Source organism: Carassius auratus, linkage group LG30F (genome assembly GCF_003368295.1).
Source record: "Carassius auratus strain Wakin linkage group LG30F, ASM336829v1, whole genome shotgun sequence".
NCBI lineage: Eukaryota > Metazoa > Chordata > Actinopteri > Cypriniformes > Cyprinidae > Carassius > Carassius auratus.
This window is the reverse complement of record NC_039294.1, coordinates 1,887,408-1,911,795: the sequence shown is the minus strand read 5'-3', so window position 1 is coordinate 1,911,795 and position 24,388 is coordinate 1,887,408. Positions and strand designations below refer to the sequence as shown.

Genomic DNA, 24,388 nt, shown 5'->3' with positions numbered 1-24,388 from the left:
CTTCATCAGCAAGTGTGGATTTACTTCACCAATAGTACAACCATAGACAGTAAAAGAAATGGACACAACGACCCCATTGGAACTCAATTGAGACAAGTGAAGCCCATTTTTAGCTTTTTTAGCACTTCCGTTTCTGACGCGCAGACTCAAACTAAGCTTGACGACGTCAGCAACCTGTCTGACAGATGTAAATCTTTTAGTAGCTGTGCGTTAATCTTGCAGAGACGGCGAGCTTGAGTGGGGAGTTCTTTGGCATGAGTGAGCAGGAGTAAGTATTCTGATTAATTATTTTGTATAGTATTTTAAAATGTAACGCCAGTACGCCATATTAAGTTAATTGCCTGCGAGCTTCTCCTCCTGTCTGTACGGTAATGCGACAGAGAGTCGAGTGGTTATGACACAATCGTTAGCCTATTTTTACAAAAACAGTTTCTACAGGGCCATGATGTAACATAGAAGGTAATGGAGCCCTTTATACATTGTCGTGTATCTTTAGAAATAAATAATGGACAAACAGAGTCTTTAAATGCCTCAGATGTAAAGTTATTCGCTGTCAAAGTGACGCCAAAATGAATGGGAGTCAATGGGAATGCTAACGCAAGTGAAGTTCTGCTACAAGATGGCGGCACCCCGCCGACTTCAACTTCCGGTCGACTTCCTTGCCGCCTGAGTACAACCAACAGCGGAGACGATACAATATATAATCGTCACTTCCCTACAGATACTGTTTACTAACAAGGTGACAGTGCCAATTACTGGCCTAGCATACATAATACACCGCTTTCACAATTATGTGTAAAAGCTAATCTTTTTAAAAACGCTGTTGTGTATACGTGAAACTTTTTAAAAACGCAAGGGAAAAACGTTTCCGTTTTTGACTACAACGTTGTCGTGTAAATGTAGCCTGAATCGTTTGTGTACAGTAAACGGTCATTTCACTTTCAATTTGATGCAAGCATTAAAGAAAACAATTCTGATCCAGATTCATGAATGGCGTGTAAACAATCATTTGTCTATATAACTTTCATTCATCAAATATTAATGGATCATCGAAAGCCAAAATTTTAGGCTGATATTATAAAGTATAAATGTGTGCATTCAAAATATGATTTTACTTTCACTATCCTATTCTCAAGAATTAATACATTTACATCATGTCTTACATTTGTATGTCTTAAATGTGATTTTTTTTTTTATTTTACTAAAACTCAACCTTCTTTGCTTTAGGTCACCAAAACAAGCGTAACTATGAGGGAAAAGATTTTTAGATCTGTTTAGTTGCATTTAGTAATTTAGGCTGCTGTTATACATAAAGGATGTTCAAGGACCCTCAACATCCCAGATACAAATGTTCTTGGTTGTCCATTTCTGAACCAAATAAAACACAAGACCTATACACAACTACTAACATTTACACAAGCCATAACAAAAATAAAGCTATACAGCAAAGGAAATGAATACCTTTAGCAGACAGGACATCACAAACATACCATGAGAGGAAGAATTTTGACCGTGATCAACTTTTAACACATTTTAAGATCATAAATAACAATACTGGTTTAATAACTGCATAAATAATTGCCAAAAAGACAATCTGACTAACTTTGTTGTAATTATAATGATATAGTTGCAAACGTGACTGTGATTGCTGCATGAGTGTGTCTCTTTAGCTCAAAGTAATTCTGTCAGTGTTAGCAGTCTGTCAGAGCCTCAGTCATTAATTAACTTTATAGGATTGCTCTATAAAGGCTTTCATTTTGTTAGGTGTAAAACATGTTAAGGCATTAATGGAAAGAAACTGATGGCGAAAGAGGCTTATGGTATTAAATCTAGTTACGACTGATTATTTTTCCGAAGGTTTAATTTATGATGCAGCGTCTGAAAGACAATGAATGTCACAACATGTCAGGTCTCATTCATGAAGCAAATGAGGAATGCATTTCTGTGCAAACTGTTCATGAAATCCGTTCTTGTATTAAATGTTCAATTAAATGTGAATAGCTATTTGAAAGTTTGACAGAAATGGGCTCTTCTCATGTATGTTACGTAGATTTGAATGTACGTCTGATTAATCCATCTATATACTTGCTAAATAAAATGCAAGCACACACAGAGTTGCCATAATGTTAAGGGACACATATTTACACACACACACACACACACACACACACTGACAAAGACACAAACAAAACCAACAAAGCTAAAATGACTTCGAATATTTGTGGAAGGACTTTGAGTTCTAATCAGCTAATAACTAAATAAATGCTGGATCATTTGAAAATGCATCTAAAAGTTATATGTCTGAAAGTACTGAAACAGCATGAGGTGAACAATGGTGCCATGTACCAATTTATAAAGCTGCAATGCTGGAAGAACAAAAACACTGTGAAAACTCAAAAGGTTAGGCACTGAGAAACAGGTGGAATGGATTGGAGAATGACCTGGCGATGTCACACGGCGTGGATGTCAAACCCTGATTGGTTAGAGCTCTTCATAGTCTCCGCCCTCACTGTTTCCTGGTCCGTCTCCACCTGCCAGGAAGGCCTCAAGATCGTCCACAGCTCCTGCTTTCTTGGTCCTTGAAGATTTCTTCTTCTTCTTTTCTTTCTCGTCTCCTGTTCCCGCCTCATCCTTTACCTTTTTCTTGTGTTTGTGTCGTTTCTTGCTGCTTTTCTCATCCTCCTAAACCAAAAACAAGATTTTTCCATTTTTATTTCACTAGAAAAGCAACCGAATCTTTTAATAAGGCAAGGCAAGGCAAGTTTATTTATATAACACATTTCGTACACAATGGTAATGCAAAGTGTTTTACATAAAAGAAAGTAAAATAATCATGAAGAAAAATAATAACACAATTAAAACAAGCAATTTTAAAACTAAAAAAAATGATTAAAAAATTTACTTTAAAATAAAAAAAAAAACAGTGAAAATATAGTGCAATCAGTTCGGACATTGCACAGTGCTCATTCAATAAATGCACAATTAAACAGATGGGTTTTGAGTCTAGATTTAAATGTGTGTTTTAGCACATCTGATCTCTTCTGGAAGCTGATTCCAACTGCGGGCGGCATAGTAACTAAAGGAGGACTCCCCTTGTTTTGTGTGATCCCTTGGTATTTCTAACTGACTCGATCCTAGTGATCTGAGTGGTCTGTTAGGTTTATATTCAGTGAATATCTGCAATATATTTTGGTCCTAGGTCATTTAGTGACTTATATACGAGTAAAAGTACTTTAAAATCAATCCTAAATGTAACTGGAAGCCAGTGTAAGGACCTGAGGACTGGTGTGATATGCTCAGATTTTCTGGTTCTAGAATCCTGGCAGCAACGTTCTGGATGAGCTGCAGCTGTCTAATGGTCTTGGAGTCCATTACAATAGTCCACCCTGCTGGTGATAAAGGCATGAACAAGTTTCTCCAAGTCTTGATTGGAAACAAAACATCTAATTCTTGCAATGTTTTTTAAATTATAGTATGCTGATTTAGTTACTGCTTTGACATGACTACTGATGAGGTCTGTCTCAAGAATCACACCAAGATTCCTGACTTGATTTTTAGTTGTTTGACCCCTAGAGTCAAGGTATGCATTCACCTTGAACACTTCATCTTTGTTTCCAAATGCAATGACTTCAGTTTTTTCCTTATTTAACTGAAGATAGTTCTGGCACATCCAACTATTAATTTCATCAATGCATTGGCAGAGGGAGTAAATGGGGCTGTAGTCATTTGGAGATAAGGCTAGGTAAATCTGGGTATCATCAGCATAGCTGTGGTAGGCAATTTGTTTTTTTTTTCATTATTTGACTTAGCATATACAGCATATAGCATATATTATTTGATATAGCATATACAGGATAAAAAAGAGCGGTGCAAGAATTGAGCCTTGTGGGACTCCACATGTCATGGACGTCCACTTAGACTTATGCTCTCCTAGACTCACATAATAGCCTCTCCCTTCAAAGTATGACCTGAACCATTTGAGTACCATCCCAGAAAGCCCGACCCAGTTTTCCAGTCTCTCTAGTAGTACGTTATGATCGACAGTGTCAAACGCAGCACTGAGATCTAGCAATACCAGCACTGATATTTTGCCAGAGTCACAATTTAAGCGAATATCATTTATTATCTTAATGAGTGCTGTCTCTGTGCTGTGATGCGGTCGAAAACCAGATTGAAAATTGTCCAGGTATCCATTTGAGTTTAAGTATTTGTTCAGCTGATTAAAAACTACCTTTTCTATAATTTTGCCTATAAAAGGAAGATTAGATATTGGTCTAAAATTGCTCAAAAAGGTGTTATCAAGATTGCTCTTTTTCAGGAGGGCCTTAACAACTGCAATAAGAATAAATTATCAACCAGTATATGCTTTTTGATTGCTGATGCCGATATTGAGAAGGTTGACTGATATCCAAGTGTAATTCTATATATATATTAGGGCTGTCAAATGATTAAAAATTTTAGTCAAATTAATCAGAATTTTCAGTGGATTAATCAGGATTAATCACTATTTGCAATTACACCTGAATCCTAACCATTTTTTTTTCTGAAATGCATACCAAAAGATAAATAACAGGACACAGATACATAATTTTCATGTATTGATTCATCAATATGTGGTTCTTTTTTTCTGAATTTCAAAAGTTTAACATTTACTTAATCAAATTTACCTGAGCACTATATCAAACCATGCCAATTAACTACAGATAGTGTAAGAGTTTTAGGTGAACCAGTGGTTAAATATAGCCACATATCTATGAAATTATGCATAGATAAACTCGAAAGAATGAACTCAGAAACACAAACATGCGCCCTCTGCACTCTGGGAACTCTTGTTTTTGGGAGGTGTTCATTTGCTCTGCAACAATACTTTAGGATCTATATTTTCACGTTCTGAAGGCTTCAAGTGCCAGTAAAACCAAGTAAAAATGCATATGCTTTCCCAAACAGCTGTAATTTTCGCTGCATTGCAGGAAGAAGCTCCAGCGTATCAACTACCAAAGTCTTCTCTGTTTATCGAGCTTGGCATGAATGTATTTGAGAGTAACTGGGGTAAAACCTTAAGCTTCGTCTGTGTTTTCGTCGCGGCGCTCGCCGCTGTTTTTTACTATCTTGAGAATTCAGAGATCGACGAGACTTTCCTGACCTGAATAATTTGTCACACTGCACATGCGTGAAATGCGTAAAAAAATTTGACGTAATTAAAGACAAACAACTAATTAACGTCGTTAACGCGCTATTTTTGACAGCCCTAATATATATATATATATATATATATATATATATATATATATATATATATAAAACAAATAATATGCAAACAAAATTGTCACCATTAAATTAATACTTTCTTTAATTGAATAGATTTAGCTGTATTTGACATTAGTTCGGTTCAATTATTATTTTAAATAGCTTTGAAACAAGTTTTATAAAGCACTATAGAACTAAACAAGACAAAATGTGCCAAAAACATTTAAAAAAATAAGCTATTTGACAAGCTTGCTGGTAGATTTTGGAAGTGATACACATGTCTGATACTGCAAAAATTTTTTATATATCAGTCACAATCAATGAGAAATTTGGTCAGGTTTTTAGTATGTTACCTCTTTGCTTTTCTTTTTCTTCTTTTTCTTGTCCTTTGTGGAGTGTCTGCTTTCATTATCTGCAAGATAATACACACTTGGAAGTTATGCTGTTATTGGATTATTGGAGTACATTTTACAAGAAAATATTATTTCAGTCTTTAAAGTGAAATTTCACAATATGATTCGATTTTGGCTTTCGATTCTATTTGATTCAATATTGATTATTTTGGAAACATATCAGGTACAGGACATGACAAATTTTCTAAAGAAAAATAAAATAATAATATTGTATACATATGCCTGAATTACACTCAATGAAGTTTTTTTAATAAAGTTATTTTACACAATTATATTAACAATTACATAATAATATTTTTTACTCCAATTAGTTTTTTTTTTAAATATAAACAATAAAATGATGGCTGTCATAAATAAAAAGATTTATTTGAATATTATAAATATTGAAGCAATGAATTTCAGTGTTAGTCTCACCTCATCCTATCTTAAAAATATGCACCAATGTTTTCAATGATCCATTCAAAGGAATCTTTTTTCATCTTAAGTGTTAATTAAATTGACACTTAAATTAACTGTAAAAAAGTAGGACGTATTTCAGTGACTGATTAAATAATGTAATCTTGACTTATCTTGTACTACATACACACACACACACACACATATATATATATATATATATATATATATACACACACACACACACACACACACACATAATTACTGAACACACCCTCCTGGTCTTCACTGCTGTCTTTACTCTTAGGTGTCGTCTCTTCAAACCCCAGGCTGAACAGGTCAATGTCACTGCTGAGGGTCTTAAATGAGGGGGCAGCAGGTTTGGAGGGCTCTGGGAGTCCAGCTAACACAAAGCCATCATCCGACCGGTCAGATAAGTCATCTCGTGCAGAAAAAGTGCCCTACGCAAAACAGATGAAGCATAACATATGAGACTGAGCAGGAATTACTTGGTGACAAAATACTTGTTTCATATTTAAATAGTCTTTTGTGGGCTTTTCATATAGAGTGCATTTATTAGATGGCTTCTATTTCTTTACGAACATAAAATATTTTTATTACTTGAAGTAAAATAATAGAAAAACACAATTCTAACAGAAAAGCTTTATTCAGCTATTTTCCAAGGAAACACTTATCATTTCTCAAAAAAATAAAAAAATAAAAAAACTTTCTTAGAAAAAATCAATTCAACATTATATATAATTCATTATATAAATTCAACATTAACAAAAACATACTAAAATAAGATTAATTGTGGGATATTAGGCTGTGGTTTAAGATTTCATCAGTTGATTATCTAGTCGTAAGCAACGATAATCAAGAACCTAGAAATGGTTTTCTACCTTCTTGATCTTGGGTCCATCAAACTCTTCGTTCTCAAAATCAGGGTCGTCCATGACAAATGACAGCATCTGCTGAGCCTCAACAGCGCCTCCTGTCTTCAGTCGCTGCACTGCTCCTGCTGGGGTCTTCAGGCTTTGGGGTCTCTCAGCTGGTCTAGACTTGGTTTGCAGCTGTTTGACAGAATTCACTGCAGATCTAGAACTGAAAGTCAGATTCCACAGAAAATATGAGGAAACAATCTCGACTCCTATTAATTACACATTAAATCTGAGATCTATCCATCTGTCTATCCATCCCCACTCATCCATCTCTATCTATCTATTTATGTATCTATCTGTGGAAATCACTTGTTCCAACGGTAGCATTAATCGAAAAAATAATATCAAGAAATAAAAATGGGCTATGCCTTTATTAAGAGTGATATCATTAAAGTAAATTAGAAAAGTCTCTCAGCTGATTGAATTATTTCTATTTCGGAAGCTCATCAACAGTGAGGGAAATTAATTAAAAACACGCAACAAATCTTCAGGAAATTGTGTTCAGGTCTCAACATGTCTGCATCTGGCTGAAGTCTTTCTATTAAAAGTATGATGCATTTGACACATCTGCATGTGGTTTCTTACCTCTTTGAGTTTGGGCCCGAGCCGATGCCTTTGTGCTGGGCAGCAGAGGGCAGAGATGAATCTTCCTCCTCTTCATCACTCGTGAGTGTGACGCTCATGCTCGGGACCGCCGCTTTAACGGCAGGCTGGGACAGCGCTCTGTCATCTGGATCTAAATCATCCTGGAAGCCGGAGACCAGAGGATTTCCCCGTCCCTCACCATCACTGAGGAAAAGACAGGAGGGCTCTCAGGAGTTTAACAGGAGATCAAATTTAAACTCAATAAATGCTTCTTCATCTCTCATTCTGAGGCAGAAAATGACAGTCCCATCTGTAATCCAGTCCAGTATGATTATGAACTGCTGAAATTACTACAGTAATACTCAGACAAGCTGGAGGGGTTTTTTGTTTTTAGAAACAAACTGCATCGTATAACAGCTCACCTATCACTGTCCAGGATGGGAGCTGATGCTGATTTAACTGCTGTTCTACCATCTTCCAGAACGGTCCGTTTCATGCCCACCTCCGGCACAAAGTCCTCCACACGCTGCACCTTTCCAGAGGGCTTTGGCTCTTCAGAGCCCACAGATTCTGAAGAAGATAAAAGACCAGAGAAGGGTTTAAAATGAATGCATGCAATAACCCAACTGCTTTTCTAGCTTTATGGCAAGATTTGCATGTTTACGCGTTTTAACAAAATGCATGGTCATTTAAATCAAATTAATTGCGTTAGTAAGTTTTTGACTCCACTAAAGCATAAACATATCATAATATGTTTGCAGATATTTAAGAAACATGCTAAGTTAACATACTTGTTTATCTGAAAAAAAAAACAAAAAAAAACAATGCTAGTTAGTGATTCTCCTTTGAAAATGTGCATTCCATGCCGGAATGTCCAGCATTCCCCAGAAAAAAAAGGAAATTTTATGAAACCAAACAAAAAACTAATTTAAGAAATCCAAATATTTGCATATGATTTTTTGAATATACAATGTAACAACATGAAGTGCATTAGCATCCTTCTGATTGGCTCCCTCCCCCAGGATCTGCAATGCAGCAGCAGATGCACTGGTGCAGAGCTGAGCGTGTCTCTGTAATGACTGTGCAGCGGCAGATCAGTAATGCCTGATAATGTCTCATTGCTATTCAGTATACAAGCCAATGAACATAGTCCCTGGATGACAGCTCCTTTTCATTACAGTTCATAGTTACATTAGCACACCTACACACACACACACACACACACACTACTGAAAACACACTAGGGCAACTGTGCAATGTTGTAAAGGCCTACAGCTGAGTTTGACTCACTTCAATGTACATATTGCATATAATGGTACATACAAGTTCTCCTGGGAAGTTAGTTTACAAAATGCTAAATAAAGAACGTGCATGAGGTGTTTTTGCCTTTTCATGATTTTATTCAATTTATCAAGGTGCTGTAAATCAAATTGTTTTATATATTCATTATTAATCATAATTGTACAGTACTATTATATTTTGTACAGTACATGCAACTGCAACTTCTCATTATATGAAATAAAATAAACATAAACTTAAAGCAAAAAAAAAAAAAAAAAAAAAATTGCCAAGGCATAATTTCCTATTTTCATTTAGTTTAACCTCATATACTAGTAACAGTAACTTTGCAGTAACTTTGTACAAAACTTTAAAACATAAATAAAATGATGAAGACACCCAAAACAATTACTCATACTTCAAGTAATCGATATGGTCTCTAACAAGGTATTTCCAGGGTCAAAGTGCTCAAAACTATTTTACTTGTAAACGTCACCATTCCCAAAGTATCGTTAAAAAAAGTAGCATTAAAAAAGTATTTAAGTCTATTTTTTTTCACAATATACAATTTAATAAAATGAGCAGCCAGTTAACAAAACTTGCTTTGTGCTTTGTTCTGGTTTCACCTCACTCATAAAATTCAAGGCATTGATGTTTGCCTACAAAACCACCACTGGCTCTGCACCCATATACATAAATTTGTTACTTCAGATAAAACGATTTCAGCATCTGCTGTCTCACTAATGAAGGACGTGAACACATGAACAACATCTCAAGACAGTTACTTCATGAGCATTTGACCGTTTGGTTTGAGTAAAACTAGTGTCACATCATATACACAGAACTGTAACGGTACGTCAACCCGTCAAAATAAAAGTCTGGTTTAATTTAGTTATTGCGGGTTAGTACCATAAAGTTAAGTTTGCTTAATTTTCAATAATTAATAATAATTAAATTAATGTTTTATGTGTTTAATGTTTAATGTGCATCTCAGAAAATGCTTTATTTAAAACCCCAATTAAATGGGACTTAAATGCACTTAATTCATCTGTCAACTTTATTGCCATTGTTCACATTGTACAAGTACAGACAGAGAAACAATGGGTACTAATTAAATGTTTATTTTTGATGTATGCATTGCATTCCATGCATTTAAAAAAAAAAATCTAAAAAGGAAACTTAGTTGTTCATTTTAAGAGACCCAGGAGTCTTTTTTTTCTCCTGCATAATTAATATTGCACTTTAATTAAGCAAACACACATTTTATCCGATAACTCGATAAATCAATGGAATTTTTGCAAGAATACTCGATTACTAAAATATTTGATAGCTACAGCCCTAAAGTGAACGTCACTTGATTGTGCCATCCCAAAGAAGCACAAAGTCACTTTTACGGACTTTTAAATGAAATGTTCCCTCCTGGTGGACTGACCTGCCCAACTCAATCCGAGCAGCTGAGTCCTTAGCCATCTTCAAGAATCGGCTTAAAACACATTTCTTCCATCTTTATTTGACCCTCTAACTTTAACACTCACTATTCTAATTCTAGTCTTAAAAAATATACCTTTCTAATCTTTTTGTACTCTATTTTTATTTTCATTTATTTTGCAATTGTGTGTGTGTGTGTGTGTGTGTATATATTACCTATAACACCAGTTTGCTCTATTATTTTTCTATTCTATCTGTTTTCTTTTTATTTATTATATTATTTAAAAGTCCTTGCTATGTGTACTGTGTTAACCTAACTGAAACTGTTATAGCACTTATATATCATTGCTCTTTTTTTTGTTTTTGATTGCTTCCATTGTCCTCATTTGTAAGTCGCTTTGGATAAAAGCATCTGCTAAATGAATAAATGTCAATGTACAGTAAATATAAAGAACATACTATATTGCTGTGGATTACTAAGGCTAAATCTTACTAACCACTCTTGCTAAATGGGGTAACACTTCCGATCTAATTTCTGAGGTGTTCTGAGTAAATGATTTATACTGTACACTGATTCAGACAGTGAGGTATCAGGAGTTCAGTGTGGAACAGATCATTCAATCAAATGAATCGGTTCAAAGGAGTCGTTAGGTTGCGACTCGCGAATCAGACATTAGCAGACGTGGACACTCTCTGCTCTTTCTCTCCCTCAGTTAACATGCGTGCTTTCACACGTGCATATCACAGTCATTTACATCCCTCAGAAATCACATTAACTTGATCAAAAATGCAAAAACTCACTTTGGTCCAGTTTTTGGAAAAACTCTGTTCTAGATGTAAATGCAAACCTTAAATTGGTAACACTTCAAAGTTTGAAAACCTCTTATTGATTAAAAACTATTACATCAACTCTACAATAATAGGACTGTTCTGTACTGACCTGGTTTGTCTGGTTCTGCCTCTGCAGTGGACGGTCCGAACAGGCGTGAGATGAAGCCACGTCTCTGAGCAGGAGGAGGTGTTTGTGATGGTGTCTGGGGAACATGGGTGGGGGGTTGTGGTATAGATGGAGGTGGTGGAGGGGTGGATTGGGTCTGGAGCGGGACAGGGGCCTGAGGGGTACTGGGGCTGGAGTTACTGGGAGAGGCGGCTCCAGGCAGCACCACAGGGGACTGGGAGCCCGATGATGGGCTCTGGCCATTAGATGGCGCCGGAGAGCCATAAGCTTTGCGTGCCTCCATCATCTCAAGAAAACTGGAAAAACAGCAGTGAAATTTGGAAAATTATGATTGGATGACATTCTCGGCTTAATGGGTGGCTCTTCTTTTAAAATATTTTTTAGCCAAATCCCTTATATGTCAAATATTTACGGGAAGTACCCCGATATCAATATTTCAATATTAGTGTATAATTATTATTATTAATAATAACAACACAATAAATACAATAATTGTGTCATTGTTATTAATAGTGCATGTGTGTGTGTGTGTATACAAGCAAACAAATATATACACTATATAAAATTGTTGTTAATAATATTATAATATGTTATAATATTAAATATTATTCTGCTATATTATAGAATGCTATTATTATTGTTGTTATTAATCCATTTATAAAATAGAATAATATATATTATTAACAGTAGTGACAACAATGGGCGTAACGTGCAATAAACCAATCAGAGTCTCATCTTCCATTCCCTTTAAGAGCCAGTTGTGCTCGTGCCATGACAGATTTGCTATTTACACGGTGGATTTTGGCAAGCGCAAAGACAAAACGAGACGAAACGGAGCTGCTCGTGTGCGAGCAAATAGATTAAAATAGCCTAATTCTGATACATGTGATAACTCTCCATTATGACATGTAGGCATATATATTTTTACATATATATATATTTAGCCTACAAAAAAATCTTATGCATTGCAATCCTAATTTTTTTTTTATTTGCCATGTTTGTATGCATCTGTGTGTCCCTGTGTTTAATAAGCAGCGTGTACGCTCTTTAAATGACAAAGAAGAAACATTGCGCCAGACTTTAGACCAGGTTTGAGTTGGTCTATGGTGCAGTCTATTTTCAGCTCCTTAAAATAGCATTGCACCAGCAATGCGCCTGAACACACCTCTTTTTTAGACCAGCACTCCCATGGGCACAAAAATGTGTGCAAATGCACTTGCTAATTAAACGACGTGGCGCTGGACGGGAAAATGCGAACGTTGCCAGACTGAAACTAGCAAACACACTTGAGCTTCGCCTTGTGTCGCATTGCGCCGGGTGTATTATAGGGCCCTAAATATTACTGTCGTAAGTTATAATTAATATATATATATATATATGTGTGTGTGTGTGTGTGTGTGTGTGTGTGTTTGTGATATGGTACACACTCACATGTCATAGTTCTGGTCCTCGGTCTCCTGCTGGACACTGAGCTCTTCGAGCATGGCATCAATGTCAAGCTGATTTGTCTCCAGTTGCCGTAACAGAGTCTCCCTCTGCACACACAAACACCACATCAAACATACTGTCAACTCACATCAACACTGACCTCAATTTTACTCAAGCAAGCACTTCCTTGCCTTATTATTATTAAATAAGAAGGAGAAATGGAAATTAATGGGTAGAGAAATATGCAAACCTTCAAGCTGTCAGCTCAACTTTTTCTGAAATACCCAGACAACCAATAACAAGGGGTGCACAAAAGTGGTGCACAGGTGCGTATACACAATCAAAATAAAAAATACCTTGGGTAAATATGTCCAGACCTCTCATTTGCGACAGCTTTTAATGCACAATCACTGTTTTAGATCAGCTAGCTGTAATACTGTAGATGATTTCCATTCGAACCGAACGCATACATTTAGACTACTTGCATACAAAGCAAATGCCTGTGACATTTCTTCACCCGATTGCAACCCACCAAAATAAAAGCTTGCTAAATTTAGGTTTGAAAATGTTAAATAAACATAAAAAAAGTAAAGAAAAAGGAAACAGAAAATTTATATATTAGCATTGTATATTTAAGCGTACAGTAAAAAAAATTCTCATTCAATACTCATATACTTTATTTAATACTCGATACTTTAATACTCACTTTTATTTTTAAATATAATCATATTATCAAAGTTTATTATTATTATTACATTTAAAAAATGCAATAATACTATTTATTATAGTTATATTTAATGGGACACATCAAACCAAATCTCCAGGTGATCTCTCACTGCCAATAACTGTTCTTAATCAGACAGAATTGATACTTGGGGTTAGAAGTTCTCAGAGTCATGGAAGTTAGAAGTGACCTTTAAACTTTGAGAGAAAAGATAGCAAGGAGAGGAAAACAGATCTCGGCACAGCACTGAAAATTTCATGAGACTGACATGCTGTGCTCGGCGGACTGATTCTGAGCAGCGGGATTTACATCACGTTTACTGCTGCAAAGTCTGAAGATCTTAGTCAGGCTGTTCTACCGACAACACCATTGACAAATATTAAACACTCCTGTATTACAGGAGAAGATCTAAACGACAAAAGAGTCATAAACAGACTTATTAAATATCCAAAACAGAACCAGAACCCCACGACACCATCCTGATATGGTATCTGATACTTTTAAAAGCTATAGAGGTTCATTTGTATCAATAAAATACATTAAACTGAAATCAGTCTTTAACCTCAGGAAGAGCCTGAGACGCTGACACACAAGACACAGCAGTCGCCATTGATCCCCGGGCTAATTCAACCTTCCTTATTAATTAATGACATTCAGTCGGTCTCTCGAGATGCATAACAAGAATACAAATAAAGGAGAGGACTTTAACTCTACTGCTAAAGCAGGGCTGCTCAAATCTGCTCCTGGTGGTCCACAGCTGCCTACTGAGTGCCCTCGAGAAGACCTTACTTTAGGCTTCCTGCAACATTTGACCAATTCATTTCCAAAACATTTGTGATTAATAAGGGTGCTGTTATTGTTAACGAAAACAAAACTAAATCTAAAATGTGTAAACATCACTTTATGTAACTGAAATAAAGCTGAAATAAATTAAATATAAAAATTAGATGAAAACACTGGCACCTAGATAAAATAAAATAAGTTTAAGTACTAAGACTAAAATTTTTATTAAAAAATAAATGACAAAAAAAAAAAAAAAAAAAATATATATATATATTAGGGCTGTGCGATATATCGAAAATATTGAAATATCGCAAATTCGCATATCGCGATATGCATATCGTAATGATTTGCGATAGATGATAAAGTAATACAAAGCTATTTATAGTTTTACGACACAGATCATCTGACACGCGGACGTTAGTTGTGTGTGTGCGTGCGCATAGCGCCCGCGTGCTCACTGCTCTGACGTCTGACCATCAACAAGCCAGCACGCAGTGAGTGACGCGCTCATAGCAAACTAATATGATAAAATGAGCCAGCCTGAGACATCCGCAGCTGCTGCCGACGATTTAGTGCCAAAACGAAGAAGCACCTCAAAGATATGGCAGTTTTTTGGATTTAAAAGAGATGACCACATGCAGACTGAAGTTGTATGTAAAACATGTAAAACTCGTGTAGCAACGAAAACGGGAAACACTTCAAATCTGTTCAGTCACCTCAAAGCAAAGCACAACGATTTGTATCAGCTATGCTCTGCAGAAAAATCTTCAAGCTCAGGTGAATCAACCCTCGTTCACCAACCCAAGCAACAATCCATATCATCAAGCTTCGAAAGCATAACACCATATCCTGTAAGTTCCCGCCGTCATAGAGAGATAACCGAGGCCATTACACGCTATCTGGCAAAGGATATGGTTCCGATCGCCACAGTCGGGAAACCAGGGTTTTTGCACCTGATGAATACCATCGACAAACGGTACAACATTCCCTCTCGAACCTATTTTTCACGCATTGCTATCCCCCAAATGTACGAGCATACTCGCGACCGTGTCATGTTGGAACTGAGAGATGTCGAACATTTTGCGTGTACAACGGACCTCTGGTCCAGTAGGACAACAGAGCCGTACATTAGTTTAACGGTTCACTTTATTGACAAAGCCTTTAAGATGAGAAGTCTGTGCTTACAGACAGCATATTTCCCCAGTGAACACAGTGGGGAAAACATAGCGCTGGGACTGCGAGAGGCTTTGTCTGGCTGGAATTTGAATGAGGCGCGTCTAGTGTGTTTTACCACTGACAACGCAACCAATATGATCAAAGCGGCGGAAATAAATGGTTGGCCCCGACTACAGTGCTTCGGGCACAGACTGCACCTTGCTATTGGTAAGTCTTACTTTTTTATATCAGAATATTTAATTAGTTATCTTAACATATAATAACTTTATTAAACACATCTTATTGTATACTGTCACAGATATTTTAGTGTTGATGATATTTAAATTAATAAAGAATTATACGTTAAATTATAGATGTAAGATTTATTCAAATTAATGTTTAAAAAATATGAAACCAGAACTTAATTAAAACGATTGAAACTATTTTATTTCTATTTATCCAGAAAATGCAGTCAAATGTGACACACGCATCAGTCGTGCTCTAGGAGTGTGCAAAAAGCTAGTGGGACATTTTTCCCATAGCTGGAAAAAGAAAGAAGCGCTAAAGAAAGCACAGAGAGAGCTTAACCTGCCAGAACATGGTCTGATCACAGAGTGCCCTACACGATGGGGCACTAAGCAACAAATGATGGAAAGGATCCTGGAACAGCAGAGGGCTCTGTCACAAGTTCTCTCTGAAAATCGGAGTACAAGACATCTGGTTCCATCTTGGCAGGACATTGAGGTCCTTGAGTCCGTAAACAAGGCATTGAAGCCACTTCAAGATTTTACAGATGCTTTGTCTGGGGAAGAATACGTGAGCATTTCCTATCTACTTCCAGTTCTTCGTTTACTGAACACACAAACCCTTGCTGCTGACGAGGAAGACACAGAGCTGACATGCTCAATTAAAACCAAAGTGCTGGGCTACATGGAGGCAAAATATGAGGATCCTGCAACCCAAACTCTCTTGAACATTGCCACTTTTTTAGATCCAAGGTTCAAAAAAGACTACATTCCTAAGGAACAATGGGAAGAAATTAGTTTAAGGATAAAATCAGAAATGAAGGTAAGAATATTTTATATAGCAAGAATGATTTGAGCTCATTAATAAAATATGGAGGTACTAATCATTATTTTCCTTTTCTTTTTTTTCTAGGAGGCACAACCTGCTGTTGCCATATCATCATCATCAGTGGGTGCTGCTGTGTCAGGTGCTGAGGCTGAGCCATGTCAAAGTGCCACAGCCACAAGTACAAAGAGGATGAAGAAGTCTTTAGGAAGTCTCTTACAGACCTCAGTCACATCTCCCTCTGAATCCTCTGACCATGCAACCATTGAAGCAGAATTTAACAGCTACATTCTGATCCCCAAAATCCACAGTGAGCAGGACCCTTTGGCATGGTGGGGAATTCACAAGGTAAATTTCCCCCACTTAAGCAAGCTGGCGGAAAAATATCTTTGTGTGCCTGCCACTAGCACACCATCTGAAAGACTTTTCAGCACATCAGGCAATGTAGTTACATGTCAGCGTGCATCCCTGAAACCAAACAAAGTGGACATGCTGGTTTTCTTGTCCAAAAATCTTTAACAATTTTAGCATGAATGCTAAAATCTGACTTGGCAAAAACAAAACAAAAAGAGAGCAAAGAAGTAACTCCACTGTTTCTCAAGTGTTTTTGTTTACTTGAATGTTCATGTTTTCAGGTTGATGTAGGCCTAACTATATAGTGGAGCAAAGTATTAGTGATATTTTTATTTTCTGTTTGTTTACATTTTTAAAACGTAATTTTAACATTTAAATGTAATGTTAAAATGTAATTTGTGTTAATGCAACATAAAAAAAACTGCTGTTGTTCACTTTCAAAAGTTGTAGTGATTTCTTTCCCCTAAATAATTTGAAATTTTGGTTATATAATTTCTCTTAATACAATTTTAATTGATTTTAGAAAAAATAAATATCGTATCGCATATCGAATATCGCATTATTTAGCAAGATATCGCATATCGCATTTTTCTTCAATATCGCACAGCCCTAATATATATATATATATATATATATATATATATATATATATATATATATATATATATATATATATATATATATAAGTAATGCTAAATACTATAAAATACTAAAATGTTACAATAAAAAATATTAATTATAATAAAAAATGAAAATATGAATATTAAAGTAATTCAAAATATAAGTAAATACCATATAATATTAAAATAATAAAAAAAAATATCACTGGTTTAATTAAAATCCTTTAAAAAAATGAATAAAAAAAAGCTTAGAGATTTAACTTTTTAAATCTAAACTGATATCACTTTCTAGCTAATGGAATATTTTAGAGCAATTCACATAAAACTGAAAAATATTTTATTTGATGGATTTTTTTTCATTACAGACTTTGAAGATTTCATTCATTCCTGTGACTTTTCCAGGTCAGGAAATCACAATTTAAAATAGTCTTGTAGTTATGATGTGAATTCAAGGGATTTTACTCAGTATTAACAAAATAATAATAATAATAATAATAATGCATCAGGAAATTTCATATTACTGTAATTTCCACTTCCTGTAAAAAATAAATAAATAAAAATAAAACCAAAAAGCAAACTATTTATCCCCAAACCATGCATGGATATCTCTCTCTCTCTCTCTTTATATATTTTTTGCAATAGAGACATGTCCAGTCATCTTTAGAAAGCTATTTTCAATGCTCTATAATTTGGGTGACATTCATTCTATTTCTGCATACTGCATTGAAAAAAAAAAATATAGATTTCTGTGAATTAGAATGTAGCCCTGAAATCTACACCGCATGTGTTAGAGCACGACAGCAGATCTCCAGGAGAAGCATAAAGAGCCCCTGTCATGATCCAAAAACTGTCTGAATGAAATCAAATCCCCATGTAAGGTCCGTGAGGATTCCACTTGAGATGATGCTAAAACTAGACAAACACTGACCCGAGAGCAATTGTTCATCTCAGACTTTGAGAGCTTCCTCTGACCTGCAGCTGCAGGAATGGGATGTTGAAGAAGCGATGGAGGTATTTGAGACCAAAGCCGTTTTTCATGGAGGACTCGGCATAGTGGATGTAGGAGGAGCCCGGCGGTCTAAAATGAAAAAGGATTATGAGATTAGGGAAAAGTTGGCTGATACGTGACAGACATACATTATTCATAAGAGCTTTGCATGGAATATTTGGAGACATTTTAACTTTTAAAAGAAAAAAAGATTATTAGTAACAGTTTTTTTTATGTAGGTTATTCTAGGGAAATTAAAACTGGAACCACACAATTTGGAGAGAATTCTAAAAAAAAAAATTTGCAAAAAAAATTATAAATAAAATATGGATTCCATAGAGCTATGGAAACTTAATTTTTTGTGAAACGTTTAATAAAATGTTAACCTGTACACGTTTCAGGATTTAAATTACTGTATTTTTCGGACTATAAGTCACACCTGAGTATAAGTCGCATCAGTCCAAAAATACGTCATGATGAGGAAAAAAACATATATAAGTAAGAAGAACCAAGAGAAAACATTACCGTCTACAGCCGCGAGAGGGCGCTCTATGTTTTCAGTGTAGACTACAGGAGCACTGATAAGCATAGAGCGCCCTCTTGCGGCTGGAGACAATAATGTTTTCTCTTGGTTCTTTTCTCTTAGTTCATGTCAAATTAATGTTGAAAAATAAGTCCCACCTGACTATAAGTCGCAGGACCAGCCAAACTATGAAAAAAAAGTGTGACTTATAGTCCGGAAAATACAGTAATTAGAAATACTTTTTGATTACTAGCATTTAACCGCTCCAACAGAATCCAGAAAAATGGAAAAATGGAACTTAGGAAAAAAAAATAATAATAAATTGAACAAATAATGTCAAATATTTTACAGGGCCCAACAGGGCCCATGTTTTGAGGGTTAATCTTGAACTCTCCACCTGTTCAGACTGTTGATGAAGTCTCTGATGTCGTCGGGTAAGATGACCCTGTGCTCGCCCATGTCCCGCTGGTTACCCAGCACACACACTGGGACGTGTGTTGGCACTTTTGGCAACTCCCTCAGGATGTAGCTAAACGTCCTACAGTAAAAATTTTAATTAAAAAGCAAAGCAGTAAATGTGTTGTTCTGCCTTTATCTGGTAAACGATTCCAACAAGAAAAATCAAGAAGCGTAGACCAAGAGCACACCCAATTCATTTAGTGAGCTGAGCCACAATTTTTGGTACATTTAGTATTATGAAATGGTTTCTTTTCAATTATACATTAACATAATTAAAATCTAATTTATAATAAAGAATTTAAAAAAGAAAGAAAAATCAAAGAACAAAAATTGCTATATAAGATAATATAAATAAAATATAATAATATGTAATGATGAAGTATAAATATGATACAAAATTATATAATATATATTTGTGTGTGTGTGTGTGTGTGTGAGAGCGAGAGACCGAGAGAGAGTTCTTTTAATAAACGAGTTGGAACAGATAGTGAATTCAATCTAGCTATCCCAATCAAATTTGCAAATGATTTTGAGGAACCAAGTTAAAGAGACAGGAAACTGTATGCTTCTTTCTTCTGTTGAGCTCAAAAGCAGTTGTTAAGGCAAAAACACAGCCCTATCAATAAAGCAGAGCCCAGGTTTGCAAACGAAGGTGTGCTTGGGTCAAAAAGGAAAAAAAAGACCCACTGGCAGAATGCAAGGCAGATCCAATGAGCAGAGACATAAACAGAGTCAGAACTTTTACGAGACTCTGGGCTGCAGGTATTGGTTTCATTGCTTTCTTTGTTCCTTGACTCTACTGAGAACGAGACGCTCAATGACCCAGTGCAACCCAACGCCCAGTTCTGGCACCTGATCCTGACCAATGATCAGAAAGATGGACGACGGGGTGGGAAAGAGTGATGGAAGAACAGGAGAGGGAGAAAGAGAAGGAGAATGAATGAGGGGATTGGAGAGAGTGAACGTGGGGAATATCAGAAGGAAAAGCAGGTTCCTCACCACTGTTTGGTGATGTCGAACATCAGGATCACGCCATTACAGTTCTTATAAACATCCAGGAACTCTGCGTCGAGAGCCATCTCGGTTTCCGACTGCACAGAGAGCAGAACAACACCAAGATTACTAAAAATGACATCTTGTTTCCAGCTGAATGAACATTAAAATCAGCTTACAGACTGAATAATGAGAAACTGGAGGTCAAATGATTAACAAATCATAATGCATTTTTGATTCAGTCAAAACAAAACTTTGAAGTATTTATTTGCATGGTAATTGTCCATCAGACTGGCACTTCAATTCATAAGTTTGTGGTCAGTAAGTTTTTATTTATTTATTTTTTTAAAGTAATGAATACTTTTATTCAATAAATAATTAAATTGTTCAAAAGTGACAGTAAAAAATATTTATAATGTTCAAATAACAAACATTGTTCATTTGAGATTTCTATTCATCATAGACTGCTAAAAAAAAAAAAAATTAAGTAGCACGGTTTCTACATAAATATGAAATCAGAAATGTTTCTTGAGCAGCAAATCAGCATATTAAACTGATTTCTGAAGGACCACATGACATTAAAGAATGGAGTAATGATGCTGAAAATCCAGCTCTGATCATGGGAATAAAACACATTTTAAAATATACTCAAATAGAAAAGAGTTATTTCAAAATGTAACAATATTTCACAGTTTTTACTACATTTAATAAATAAACACAGCCTTGTTAAACATAAGAGACTTTTAAAAACATTTACAAACTTTTCAACAGTAGTGCAACTACCGTATTTTCCGGACTATAAGTCACACTTTTTTTCATAGTTTGGCTGGTCCTGCGACTTATAGTCAGCTGCAACTAATTTATCAAAATTAATTTGACATGAACCAATAGAAATGAACCAAGAGAAAACATTACCGTTTCCAGCCACAAGAGGGCGCTCTATGCTGCTCAGTTCTCCTGTAGTCTACACTAAGCAGCATAGAGCGCCCTCTCATGGCTGTAGACGGTAATGTTTTCTGTTAGTTCTTGCTTCTAAATAAATGCGACTTATAGTCCAGTGCGACTTATAGTCCGAAAAATACGGTACCTACAAATATTTATTGTTTAACAAATACCTCCTGAGGTTCATTTTCCATTTTCAGATTCTCTCCGCGTCTTTTCCCTTTCCCTGCAGTAGTTGGAGAAACATGGATATGACAATTAGGTAACTGTAAGTCTGAGATATGAGTAGAGTTATATTCATATGCTTCCCCATCCAGTACCACCAAAGCAGACAAACTATCATTTAGCTGTCCTCTTACGTAGTTTGCCTTGAATCTTTACACACTTTAACAAGACTGCTAGAAACCTTAACTGTTCTAAACAACTTGAAAGTCACAGCAATCCATAAGTGAAACATTGCTCTTATTAGTACTAATAGTTTTATAATATAAATTACAAACCCGATTCCAAAAAAGTTGGGACACTGTACAAATTGTGAATAAAAACAGAATGCAATGATGTGGAAGTTTCAAATTTCAATATTTTATTCAGAATACAACAAAGATGACATATCAAATGTTTAAACTGAGAAAATGCATAATTTTAAGAGAAAAATTAATTTATTTTACATTTCACAACATCAACACATCTCAAAAAAAGTTGGGACAAGGCCATGTTTAGCACTGTGTGGCATCCCCTCTTCTTTTTATAAGAGTCTGCAAACGTCTGGGGACTGAGGAGACAAGTTGATCAAGTTTAGGAATAGGAATGTTGTCCCATTCTTGTCTAATACAGGCTTCTAGCTGCTCAACTGTCTTGGGTCTTCTTTGTCACATCTTCCTCTTTATGATGTGTCAAATGTTTTCTATGGGTGAAAGATCTGGACTGCAGGCTGGTCATTTCAGTACCCGGATCCTTCTTCTACACAGGCTTGATGTTGTAAATGATGCAGTATGTGGTCTGGCATTGTCATGTTGGAAAATGCAAGGTCTTCCCTGAAAGAGACGACGTCTGGATGGAGCATATGTTGTTCTAGAACTTGGATATACCTTTCAGCATTAATGGTGCCTTTCCAGATGTGTACGGACTCATGCAACCCCATACCATCAGAGACACAGGCCTCTGAACTGAGCGCTGATCACAACTTGTGTTGTGCTTGTCCTCTTCAGTCCGGATGACATGGTGTCCCAGTTTTCCAAAAAGAACTTAAAATTTGGATTCGTCTGACCGCAGAACAGTTTTTCACTTTGCTACAGTTCATTTTAAAATGGCCCAGAGAAAACGCTTGTGCTTCTGGATCATGTTTAGATATGGAGTTTTAGCCGGCAACGACAAATTTTCACCGACAATGTTTTCTGGAAGTATTTCTGAGTCCATATTGTGATTTCCATTACAGCAGCCTTCCTGTATGTGATGCAGTGTCATCTAAGGGCCCGAAGATCACGGGCATCCAGTATGGTTTTCCAGCCTTGACCCTTACGCACAGAGATTGTTCCAGATTCTCTGAATCTTTGGATGATATTATGTACTGTAGATGATTATATCTTCAAATTCTTTGCAGTTTTTGCCAATTGACCTAATAAGTTGCAAATTGGTCCTCCAGCTGTTCCTTACATGTACATTGAACTTTTCCGGCCTCTTATTGCTACCTACCCCAACTTTTTTGGAATGTGTAGCTCTCATGAAATCCAAAATGAGCCAATATTTGGCATGGCATTTCAAAATGTATCACTTTCAACATTTGATATCTTATCTATATTCTATTGAGAATAAAATATAAGATTATGAGATTTGTAAATAATTTCATTCCTTTTTTACTCACAATTTGTACAGTGTCCCAACTTTTTTGGAATCTGGTTTGTACATTTAGGTTACACATTACATTACACATCTTTGAGAAATATGGACTGTCCTTCCACCTATTCACGGATGTATTTTCCCTTAAAATAGTATTCAATATCTTATTTAAATATTTACATGTGTATAAAGTAAAAAAGGCACATGCAGATAGAAAGTAATTAGAGCAAACCTGTATCAACAGCAGCAGCTCCCTGTGCAAATACTTTCATGGTAACCACAGTTTACTCCTATAGTTACTATAATGTTGTTACTACTATAAAAGCATCATAAACTCATACGGGTTCTCCTTCAGTGCAATATGTCCAATCTTTCTCACGACTGTTGACGGTGGTGGTTAAAGATAAACTTTTAACAACACCTTGAATATGGTACTGAAATTGGTATTTTGATGAGAACTATGGCTACCATGGTAAATGTTTGCAGGTAACAACTACCAATTTGCAAAGAGTGTAAATAGAAAATGCAGGTATGTTTAAGAGTATTATTGTTGTTGAGCATAATTTAAACTGAATTTTCAATTCATGCATCATTTACGAACTTTTAAAAGGGTTGTTCTATAATGTAATGTTTACATTATAGAAGATGATTCTGGCAACAATTTCAAAAATTAATACAAAATGTGATCCATTATAAACAAAACATATCACATGCCCCCTATTAAAATAAATGTAGGCTACTGTGGGAAAAATGTGGTCATCTGATTTTAATGCAAGTCCACACTAGGTTCTAATAATAGCACACGCTACTGAAAGTAAGGTCTATTCTGAGCACGGTTTCATAGTAAAAGAAGAGAGATGAAGATCACAACACACACACAGACTGTTTAATGTTTCACTAGACACATTACTTGTTCTCACCTACACCTTCTGGAAGAGGAAGCTTTTGCCCTTTGAGTATTTGCAGACCATAAGAAAAGAAGTCAAATACATTACATCTTTTTTTCCTTTACAGATAGCTGCAAACATACTGAAATTAACATTTCATTAGGTCAGCATTTTTAAGAGCAAGTCTTTCAAGAGCTTATTTCTCAGCAAATAAGAATTTAGTTTGGGGTTCACACACTGAATTGCTGCACTGGTTAACTTGTACTAACTAGCACTGGGGAAAGCCCCTTGTCACTAGTACCAGAGTGCTTCCTAAAGACTCACCTTTATCTACAACATCCCAGACTTCAACTTTCACTACATCATCTGTTGCTGCGGG

The 24,388-nt window shown here is 35.8% G+C and overlaps 2 protein-coding genes across 4 annotated transcripts in view; one reads left to right on the top strand and one right to left on the bottom strand.

The window, feature by feature from the left end:
* Positions 1–1,043: 1,043 nt before the first annotated feature.
* LOC113068009 (rab-like protein 6) overlaps positions 1,044–24,388 on the bottom strand; it is a 28,556-nt gene continuing 5,211 nt past the window's right edge. The window contains exons 4-17 of one of the 3 annotated variants that reach the window (XM_026240554.1): positions 24,334–24,381; positions 24,043–24,072; positions 21,460–21,512; positions 20,351–20,442; positions 19,290–19,430; positions 18,354–18,459; positions 12,678–12,781; positions 11,229–11,542; positions 8,005–8,152; positions 7,583–7,786; positions 6,959–7,160; positions 6,331–6,517; positions 5,601–5,659; positions 1,044–2,682 (exon numbers count right to left, since the gene is read on the bottom strand). In XM_026240554.1, coding sequence (XP_026096339.1) covers positions 2,482–2,682; positions 5,601–5,659; positions 6,331–6,517; positions 6,959–7,160; positions 7,583–7,786; positions 8,005–8,152; positions 11,229–11,542; positions 12,678–12,781; positions 18,354–18,459; positions 19,290–19,430; positions 20,351–20,442; positions 21,460–21,512; positions 24,043–24,072; positions 24,334–24,381 — 1,889 coding nt within the window. In that variant the 3' untranslated portion in view covers positions 1,044–2,481. Of the gene's footprint in view, positions 2,683–5,600; positions 5,660–6,330; positions 6,518–6,958; positions 7,161–7,582; positions 7,787–8,004; positions 8,153–11,228; positions 11,543–12,677; positions 12,782–18,353; positions 18,460–19,289; positions 19,431–20,350; positions 20,443–21,459; positions 21,516–24,042; positions 24,073–24,333; positions 24,382–24,388 lie in introns of all 3 variants that reach the window. The other 2 variants (XM_026240555.1, XM_026240556.1) reach the window with 2 other exon arrangements.
* LOC113068010 (zinc finger BED domain-containing protein 1-like) lies at positions 14,862–17,351 on the top strand. Its single transcript, XM_026240558.1, has 3 exons — positions 14,862–15,564; positions 15,800–16,404; positions 16,495–17,351. Exons 1-3 carry the CDS (start codon positions 15,093–15,095, stop codon positions 16,924–16,926), a joined length of 1,509 nt encoding a protein of 502 aa, XP_026096343.1. The 5' UTR covers positions 14,862–15,092; the 3' UTR covers positions 16,927–17,351.